A 10,695-nucleotide genomic window follows, 5' to 3' on the forward strand; every position below is an offset into this window, starting at 1 on the left:
GAGTTGCTGTTCAAGTTCTTAAAAGGCATGGCATGGAGAGTTAGCTACAGTTTGCAGCCAGTCTGGTCTGACACAGATGAGATGAGTTGTTCTAGGTGTACTGGGAGCTTTTGATCTCCACCAAGTGTTCTAAAAGAGAAGCAAGGGTTTCTGTTTTTGTTAAAGACTGAGAGTTATTTCTCAGACCACTCCTCCTAGAGGCATGCAGAACACTTAAACCACAGGGGCGGCAGTGTTCCAAGAATTCTCAGCAGATAGCTTGTGGCAGGCACATTCAGCTGTTGCATTTCACGTTTAGGCTGCAGAGTCTGAGCGAAGCAGAGGCCATGTCTTCTGGTGGTGCTCTGTGGTATAAAGAGTCCCTGGGGAAAGTGTTCAAGCAATTCCTTGAATTAATCACTCTGTCCAGTTAATTAGCCTTCCTCCAGCAGTGCTATTTCCAGGAAATCAAAGCAGGCTATCCCCTGGGAGCAAGGGGCTGAGCCACAAGAGCTGAGCTCTCAGAGAGACTCGCAGAGGGAGTCTCCCAGAGCTCACCAGCTAATGGCTGTCGCTTCTGTTTCTGCTGCTGAATGAGGAGGGGAGGGTGCAGGTTTAGAGGTTGAAAATATTACCAGTTGAAGGAGCTGCATGCAAATTTGACCTGTTTAATACATTTTGGAGATGGGTAAACTGGGGGTGAAATGTTTCATTTGGTGCCCATTCACGGTATCGTGTAACCTGTATTTCAGGGTACAGTGTTGAAATTTGCGGGGTATTGAAACCCAGTACAGATAAACTGGATGTGGGTGCTAACAGATTTATTGAAAACCTTTTTATTTAGCTTAGTTGAGTGAAGTGTAAAATGACAGAACAGGGTCTCTCGACTCACTATAAAACAGACCACAGCCGCAGAGCTGTCTTATAGTTAAAATGGAAATGCTTTGGGCCTGGTTTTACTGGATCGAAGGGGGGCAGCCCTTCTGACGCTCTGCTGCTGCTTTCTCTGCAGGGTCTCTGGGGGTGAGCTCTTCGACAGGATTGTTGAGAAGGGCTTCTACACAGAGAAAGATGCCAGCAAATTGATCCAGCAGATCCTGGACGCTGTCAAGTACCTGCACGACATGGGCATCGTGCACCGGGATCTGAAGGTGAGCAGCATTGGCACCATGCTGACGTCACGCTGACACCTTGCTGCTTTGTGTTGCCCACAAGAAAAACAGCTTGCCTTCTCACATTGTGTTTTAGTTACTGAAATGTCACTCGCAAGCACCATTAGGATGTAGTATCTTGTGTATAAGCAGGTCCAATGTAAGCAGCTACAGTAAATAACACACACAAAAGTACATCTTTTGGGCTTCTTTTCTTTTAGACTACAGAGCCTTGTGTACTTACTTAGCCGGGCAGTAAGAAACGGATCTAAATTAAGCCATTAGCTACCCCATGTACAAGGCTAATTACATTACACCTGTTACAGTGTAAACAAACTGATGCTAATTTGGATTACTAATTAATTCCTGCATAGATTTTATTAGAGGAACACAAGTCCTTATCCAATTACTAAATTGTGAAACAGCTGTGGTACCACAGGCAAATCCTGTTACACACTGACACACTGCCCAGTCACCTTGTCTCTCCTCTCTTCACGTTGCTGAATAGCTGTGATGTCAGCATGCACATGCTCTTCTGATGCAGGATTTACAGGTACCTCGTGACAGCCAGACACTCACCCTAGTGATTCATCTTGACTGCCACTGCACCTGCCTGTAAATAACTATATTATAATGGGACTGAAGGAACGATAGCCTGGCCATATTGTCTGTTGAAACTGATTCTCCCCTGCCTAAAAGAACTCTCCTGTAAGTGAGAGGCTGCCTATCATGTGGCTTGTTAGCCTATATAAATAATTGAAATACATTTGATGAAAATGGGACAGTGACCTGTTTACAGTGGGATGTATCTACAGCCATGGCCAAAAGTTTTGCATCACCCTATAGATTGAACACATTTTGCTTCATAAAGTTGAATGAAACCTGCTGAGTAATGTTATATTAACATATTGAATTACATACCGCTTTGTAGTTCTCCATATACTTAACGAAAAACGGAATTTGTGGCCATTATTCAGTGTTACTGAAACTTAAATTTTTTAGCATTGTCTTCGATATATAAAATCGAAAAAAAGATCTTCAACAGAAAAAAGAGGGACCAGTGATTGTACTGTTAGTGCCAATATAGGAACTAATACAATGATTATAAAAGCTTGATTTAACCAGGTTTTGTCATGCAAAGTAAGACAGCAGAAGGAGTTTTTCCCCTTCCTGGCTCAGTCTGCAGTCCTAACCGGTCGGCTGCACAGCCCCACGGTAACATTGCTTATATTCTGCACTTCTAGCCAGAGAACCTGTTATACTACAGCATGGATGAAGACTCAAAGATCATGATCAGTGACTTTGGATTGTCAAAGATCGAAGGGTCTGGAAGTGTGATGTCCACAGCCTGTGGGACTCCAGGATATGTGGGTATGTATTATTATTATTATTAAACATTCAGTAGTATATAACATGATGTTGGTGATATTTAGAACAGCCTGTAATGCTCATTTCCCTGTGTTTCGTAGCGCCTGAAGTCTTGGCTCAGAAGCCGTACAGTAAGGCAGTGGATTGCTGGTCTATAGGAGTCATTGCCTATATCCTGTGAGTAGCCTCTCTCTGTCAGAAGCATGATCTCTGAGAATATCAGCATTGAGAACTAACATCCAATGACCACAAGATGGTAGAAATACAACATCTGCTCTGTTAAATGACCTGAAGTTGCACAAGGTTGCAGAAGAGTCCTATAGCCATATGCCAAGATAGACAAAAAAAAATCTGCTATAAGGAAATAGCTATGACTATCAAGAGAGTGGAAATGGCACTTTTTCTGGTGGTTTAGCAATATGGGAAACTGGACTGAAAACAACAGAATTAAATATTTTTTAACCTCACCACTAGGCATGTGGTGCATATCTAATGAGCCACATAGCCCATTGTATATTTGGAACACTTGATTTTTAAAATCTATTGTACCTATATGAAACAGAATCTCATCACAGACTTTCCTCCTGCAGTTTGTGTGGTTATCCACCATTTTATGATGAGAACGATGCCAAGCTTTTTGAGCAGATACTGAAAGCGGAATACGAGTTTGACTCTCCGTACTGGGACGATATCTCAGATTCAGGTAAGTTTGGTTTTTAATATGATTGATTTGTTTGTAGTTACTCCCTACAGTATTTCTGCCCTGTCAGTTGCAGTATGAACTGACATTGTCTAAATCTATTGTAGCGTTTACATTCAAAAGCCTATTAGTCCCCTTCCATTTAGGAAAGCAGAGTTAATTGCAGTCAAATATTTCCTCTGACACTGTCGAGCACTGTGCTATTTTGATAACTGTAATAATGTAATAAGGTTTAGAAAATAGATTGTAAAAATTTAGTTGCTATATAGCGTATATATTATATTTAGGGCCTCTGTTTTTCATTTTTTATTAATTTCATTTTTCGACAGTACTTACACACTTCAATTGTACCTTCTTTCCTTTGTGTGCTGACTTCCACAACGAAATCCTTATGGTCAGAGGCACATTCTTCTGGGGTTTGTGTGTTTAGGCATCTTTTTACATTTCGCCACAATCTGCAATTCTGTTTTTAATTGCATGAGCGTGTAAATACTACCTATAGTACTGTAATATAGCTTTAAATCCCGCCAGCAAGAACATCTCATTTTAAATCTCGCAAGTGTGTTACAATCCTCCAATAGAAATGTAGGAATTTTCTGCCCCTCAGAAGTTGGGGTGGGTTTAAAGTGTTCAGAACTAATCAATGCAAGGTACAAGTCAGGAAGGCGGGATGTTGCCTAACTGCACTTTTGTGGGTATTTTTATTTATTTATTTCACAGGGAAAGGGGTCAAGTCAATGTGAATTGAGCAAACATTTCCAGTGTTTTTACAGTGTTTATTGGATATACACCAATACAAATTTTTATAAAAAAAAAAAAGTTTTATCGGTTTGCATCCGTTAAAACTGAAAATCAGATGCCCTAATTTCATTATTTTTTTTTTGTTTCCAGCCAAAGACTTCATTGTTCACTTGATGGAGAAGGACCCAAGAAAGCGGTACACTTGTGACCTGGCACTGCAGCACCCCTGGTACGATAGACTGGATTTATTTTTGTGTAACTAAGTAGGTTTTGTTTTAAATCATCACAGAGTTCAATTCAGCCTATGCGCTGCTGCATGCTTGGCATGTGAAAGGGGAACGGTCACAGTGACGTATGTCTTTGTTTTCTGAAGGATTGCTGGAGACACCGCTCTGGACAAGAACATCCACGAATCTGTCAGTGCTCAGATTAAAAAGAACTTTGCCAAAAGTAAATGGAAGGTCAGTCTTATTCATGAGTTAATTTAAGCCATTTCTAACAAGGTCCATGCACTGGGCTGGAAGTTAGTCTGTGACTAAGCTTGTTTTTAATCCATTCACAGCCTATCGTACCCTATATCACTGGCACATACAATAATATAATATAGCCTCACATTTCATTTATTACATCCGTTTGCACAAGTTAAGTGTATTAGGATCATGTTGGCCATTTAATGAATACGTTCTGGCGTCTGAATTGTATTGAACTTTGCATTTACATGTATTTAAAGAGGTTACAACATCCTGACAATGAACACGCTTACAATATTGTGAAATGACTGTGAAAGGATACATCAGTTATCTTGCATTGCACGTTTGAGGCATTAGATGCAGGAAAACTACTGGTAACCTTTGCTTTGGAGGACTGATAATCTTTTTAGTGAAGCTAAACCTTACCGACATTCTTGAGTAAACAAGCCTTATTTCTTAGCCCCGGTCAGTTCTCTTCTAGTCATGATGAAATTCCCTCATACACCGATGGTCACAGTTTCCTAACCGTGTAATATAAACCTTTGCTGTTTATGATCTCCTGTCCCAGCTGGTTCTATAGGTTAAGGAATGAATGGAATGTCGATCTGTGTTTCTCCTATAGCAAGCGTTTAATGCCACGGCTGTCGTGCGTCACATGAGGCGGCTGCAGCTGGGCACCAGTCAGGAGGGTCCGAGCCAGAACACGCCCAGCAGCCCCAGCCATGGGGAGCTGCTAGTGCCAGAGGGGGCAGAGGACAACGGTGAGTGAACGTGAATCGGAAGGGGCATGTCCATTCAGCGATTGTGAACCATTTTTAAGGAACACTATGCCCATAGGTGTCAGGATTCTGCCACTTGTTTTTCCTGACAAGGTGCCATGTCTATGCAGACATATAATTTGCTTTGGGCAAGGGAGATGTTGAGGCATGTTTTAACATCTTTTTTTTGTTTGTTTGTTTTCTCAGTACAAATTATATCCATTCCTGAGATATTCAGAATTCGTTCAATAGATTGCAGTAAATCTGTTTGACCACTGAGTGCCGCTGTTGTTTTAGCAGGTGTATAGTTAGACCTTTTTATTCAAGGCTGTGCGCACCATTCTAACTGGCTCACTGGTGTGAGTCTTATTTTGTGGATTAACCCGGATATTATTCACTCGAGACAAAAATGAGTCAGTTTAATATTAATACTTTATTAAACTTCAAAATCAGAATGGAATACTGCATTACTTGTGCAGAATTACCATTTTATGAGACAAATGAGTGTGCAGTCTTCATTCCTCTAGTTTAACAAAGATCCCTAAATAAGCCTTTTTATGCCTAACCTGTGGTTCCATCATTCTTCAACAATTCTTTCTTTTGTAACTTTTCTCCTTTACAGCTTTGGTATCCTCTTGATCCTTCTAATAAACCGACACACACCCTGCTAATAAGACGTATTAATATTACAGATTACAACAGGAGAGTACAAGACACAGACAGCCTCCATATATGTGTCCGTTATCAGTAACTTTCCACAAGCTTACCTTTACATTGAATTTAAGGAAATACACAGACAAAGCATAGCAGTATATAAAATACAAAACAATATTACAAAAACACCTTTCCTTCTAACAGGTATATGGCATAAAACTATTTCTGTTTGCTTTAAAATTCCAGGGTCACACTGCGATAGGAAGTGTTCAGAGAAATCAGAGGAGAGCGCAGAGCATGACTTGCTGCCAAACTGCACCTTCCGCTGCCATCAAGCCAGCCAGGTCTGAGCAGAGAATCTGCACTCCCACAATCAGCAAACACTGGAGCCCGGAATCCCAGTCTGGCCAGGAATAGAGTTATATCAGCACCCTCCAGCAGGGGGAGGTGATGTTAAAAGAATACAGGGTGGGGAGGGACAATTTGCCAATGATGTAAGATGATGGAGGGAACATTTGTTTAGGTTGGGGTTTGGGGTATAGGGATTGTTTGGTGGAAAGGGTATTGTGGTTAAAAAAAACATTTTTTTTAAAGTCTCTGAAAGGTTATGGTTAGGGGTTTATTTTTTTAATTTCTATTTGTTACTTATAACTAACTGTTTGTATTGAATTTTTTGTCCATTAACCAGGATAAGGTAGTGGTAGTAGTGACTAGGATAAATTAGAGATGTATTATACGCGTAAACCTTCATTCCCTCAAATTGGAATGCATTAAAAGACAAAAAATTAAATACAAAGGAAAGTAAAATGCTAACAGTGAACCCTGTCCCCAACCTACAGTTCGTGGTCATCTGGTCACCATCAAATAAACAGAGACGGGAGAGGCCACATGTACCAGCATAAGCCGTCTAATCCTTTGTCTTCATCGTGGCAGTGATAGGGTGCATTCAAGTTATGATTTGGATTAATAGAGGGCTAACAGTGGATTTTCTTGCCTATGATAAGCTTTCATCAACAATACGGTAATTAAAACAATTTTAAAAAATGCATTTAAAATACTGCAGTTGTATTAAAATCCTAAGTAATCTGTCATTTTCTCAGTCCTGCTCTCAGTTCCCCAGTGCCTTGCAAACAGCAGTTTTCTTGTTGCTACACTAATAATTGGTCTTCTAACTTAAATAGTTGAGATGATATTGAAAATCTTAAAAAATCAAGAAACGCTGATAATATTATTATTACTATTTTTTTTATTATTTTTTTTTTTTTAAGTATTTTAATTGAAATGTTTTTAAATCAAAGTAATGTAGGGATTTTTGTTAAGAATTCCAGGCAGAGTTGCTTCTCAAATAGGGTGGCCTTTATCATTTTACATAATCTGATAACAAAAAACAAACCTATAACATGAAACCCCTAGGAAGAATTATTTTGGTTATTGGCATGAAAATCAAATCTGGCACACATTACACTGTGTAACACATTTTTTTTTTTTTTGTTCCTGGATAGTAAGTGTTATTTCCTAATTGCTTATGCCTCAAAAGTATAGAAAATGGCTATTATTCCCCACAAACTTTGCTTTTGTGACCAGGACAGTGATGTTTCAAAGTATCACTATTTCCAATGGGAAAACGGGCAAATGTGTGTCTTTTCGTTCACATAAAGTCAGAAAAAAAACACATATGAATCCAAATTAACATGTATTTATACTAAAGTAATACAAAAATGACTACAAAAGATTTAGAAGTGAGTAGTTTTTCGAGATTTACGATTATACTGTAAATACTGTAAATCGTATGGGGGCCAATCCCCCATACACCAAATGGACACTAATGCTTTAGGTTGATTTTTTGAAGTTCTAATGCCCATAATAGGTGTGATGAGATCTGTGAAAAGGAGTTGACAAGTTAACTTGTAATAATCCTGTAAGAGGTTTGGAACTATAGTTTTTTGGCCATTTATTATATTATCCCAAAACTGATAACCTGCTATTTACTTATGAGTTGTTTTCTTAGACGTCCTCATAAAATATCACGAGCATCAGTCTTTGCCCCCCTCCCTGTCACTGTTCACTCTAATGCCCAGTCACTCACCCCACGCTTTTTATTATTTCAATTTCAAACCATCTTGGCCATACTCTGCTTGCATGGCAGTGTACTTGTGTGGTCTACAGTAATATCACACTACAGAAAAAGTTTGTACAAAATAGTAATTTTGTAATACTAATAACACTGTGTAACAATTATTTTTTTATTTTTTTTTGGTTCCTGGGTAGTAAGTGTTGTTTCCTAATTGCTTATGCCTCAAAAGTATAGAAAATGGCTATTATTCCCCACAAACTTTGCTTTTGTGACCAGGACAGTGATATTTTGAAATTTACCTATTTCCAATGAGAAAAAAGTATTTTTATGTGAACTAAAAGACACACATTTGCCAATGAGAAAAAATATCACTGTCCTGGTCACAAAAGCAAAGTTTGTGGGGAATAATAAGCCATTTTCTATACTTTTGAGGCATAAGCAATTAGGAAATAACACTTCACAACCCAGGAACAAAAATGGTAACATTTGGATTCATATGTTGTTTTTTTCTGACTATGTGAATGAAAAGACACACATTTGCCCGTTTTCCCATCGGAAATAGTGATACTTTGAAATATCACTGTCCTGGTCACAAAAGCAAAGTTTGTGGGGAATAATAGCCATTTTCTATACTTTTGAGGCATAAGCAATTAGGAAATAACACTTACTACCCAGGAACAAAAATGGTGTTACATAGTGTAATAATTAGAATACATTATATAGTTTGGGTTGATTTAAACTACTTCCAGAGTTGTTCATTTGATTTGACAGGTACACCACATTAAGGGAGTCTGCTTTTTCATACTGCAGATATCTTCAGTCATATTCGGCCTTGCAATATTCAAATCTAGTGCGGTACGTCTCTGAATTTTATTGCACTTCAAGCACAAAACATTTTTGCAGGTTGCTGCTTCTGTAAGCCATTTGAGTACATCGCCATAAAAGATTTCTCTCAAGTAGGTTATAAATGCTGCTATTTATGAGCCAAGTACTTAAAATGTAATGTCCATGAATATTATTCACTTGTTTGTATTTCAGACTTTAGGACAGATTTACCCAAGTAAAACAGATTCATATTAATCCCCTGTCATTTGTGTGTGTCACCAGATAACTAAACTGTTGTTGATGACTGTTAATACTTTTTGTTTTGTCCTGTGTAAAATAAATAAACAAATAAATACATAAATAAATAAAGATATGATATTATAGTTTAGGTTAGTAATACATTACGTCACAATCATTTACACTGGCAAATATATAACGTAGCTTCAGCCAAGTTAACTGGATTGTGTTGTATATTACAGGAAAATATGTCATTATTGCTGAAGGTCAGATTGATTGCAAAATAACAGAAAAAAGTAAAAAAAACACAGACAAATAACTGGTTACATGAGGATCGTACATACTAACAGTGTTAAATATGCAAAAAATACATTTTTTTGTGTTTTTTTTTTTTGTGTTTTTGTTTATGTAGTTTTTTATTTTAAACTCTGCAATGCCATTCCATCTGTAAAGTCACTTTTATTAAAGAATGTTAATGAATGATTTTTAATCCTATCATTGTAATATTTTATTATTTCACCATTTTGTTTTTAAATTCCTTTCATGTGAATCCTTTTTGTCCCATGGGTTCTATGGATTTCAGAGTCCTGAGCCCAAGTCCAGTCAGCTCACTTCAGTTATTCGACTACAGGCATACCAGAAGCACGTTGCTTCAAAAATAGACAGGCCCTGACCTTGTGGAAACACACTGTAATGGTCATATTATGACTGAGCCCATGGGAGTTGTAATTGTTAATTAGTAAGTTGGAATAATTTTCATTGCAACAAAGTAATTAAATATCCACTAAAGTTAGCACGTAATTCATAACTTGTCTACAGGATTATATGTACAGTACCAAGCTAATATCATTTTAATTAATTAACATGACAGTGGTGTCAAGAGGTAGTTATTACTGTAAGTCCAACAAGTAAAATACATTAAGCATGAAAAGGGGTTATTGAGTCAGTTTGACGGCCAGTTAAATATTGACAGACACTGATTGTCCTACCTATTTCCAACCTTACCAGGTTCCTATTGGCCACACAATCCTCATTATACAGCATACTCTTTAGTGTGGCCATGTAACCAAAAAAAAAAAAACATAAAAAAAAAAAAAAAATTAACTATACAGAAACAAACCAAAAAAAACCCTCACAGAAATCTGTATTGTTGTTTGCTAATACAGGTTTACACAAGGCATACTAACCCTCTGACTAACTATCTGCTGTATCTACTAAACAAAGTGGCTATGGTGGAAAATCTTAACATATCTCACATTACATGTACTTTGAACATGTATAGGATTATAACAGTGCTGCATGAAAGGAGTCCAATTGACAGTCTTTGTCTTTTAGCACACACATAGCAGCAAACAATGTGTCCTTCAAGGGTGTAGTATATCCACCTAATTACTTATTTCAGTAAAACATTTTTTTTCCCCCACCTTTAAACTATTTCAGTTGAGGACAAAATGCTCTTTACTTCGATGCGTACAGGAACTTTCCTTTCTAGTTCAGTTTTCATTTCAGCGCTTTCTGGCACAACCATGGCACGGTTCAATTTACAGACACGGTATCTGAAAAGACATGGTTTCAGATGTGGTGTCTGTCTCTGCAAGCTGTGGCTCGCTCACTGTTGTGCAGGACCTGTATGGTATTACCTGGTGCTGTGATTCCTCCCTTTCCATGTCCATGTGCCGTCCCGTTAGGGCCCTGCCACTCCTGATCGAGTGCTTGCATGTGCTGCTGGAACTCTTGT

The 10,695-nt window shown here is 38.1% G+C and overlaps 1 protein-coding gene across 2 annotated transcripts in view; it reads left to right on the forward strand.

Annotated features, from left to right (window-relative positions):
- LOC121298266 (calcium/calmodulin-dependent protein kinase type 1-like) overlaps positions 1–6,392 on the forward strand; it is a 47,338-nt gene extending 40,946 nt beyond the window's left edge. For both annotated transcript variants that reach the window (XM_041225294.1, XM_041225296.1), the window contains exons 5-12: positions 992–1,130; positions 2,375–2,501; positions 2,600–2,675; positions 3,089–3,201; positions 4,090–4,168; positions 4,313–4,400; positions 5,032–5,170; positions 6,068–6,392. In XM_041225294.1, the coding sequence (XP_041081228.1) occupies positions 992–1,130; positions 2,375–2,501; positions 2,600–2,675; positions 3,089–3,201; positions 4,090–4,168; positions 4,313–4,400; positions 5,032–5,170; positions 6,068–6,171 (865 nt within the window). In that variant the 3' untranslated portion in view covers positions 6,172–6,392. The remainder of the gene's footprint in view (positions 1–991; positions 1,131–2,374; positions 2,502–2,599; positions 2,676–3,088; positions 3,202–4,089; positions 4,169–4,312; positions 4,401–5,031; positions 5,171–6,067) is intronic.
- Positions 6,393–10,695: the final 4,303 nt, after the last annotated feature.

The sequence above is a fragment of the Polyodon spathula genome, chromosome 23 (genome assembly GCF_017654505.1).
Source record: "Polyodon spathula isolate WHYD16114869_AA chromosome 23, ASM1765450v1, whole genome shotgun sequence".
NCBI classification, from domain to species: Eukaryota; Metazoa; Chordata; class Actinopteri; order Acipenseriformes; family Polyodontidae; genus Polyodon; species Polyodon spathula.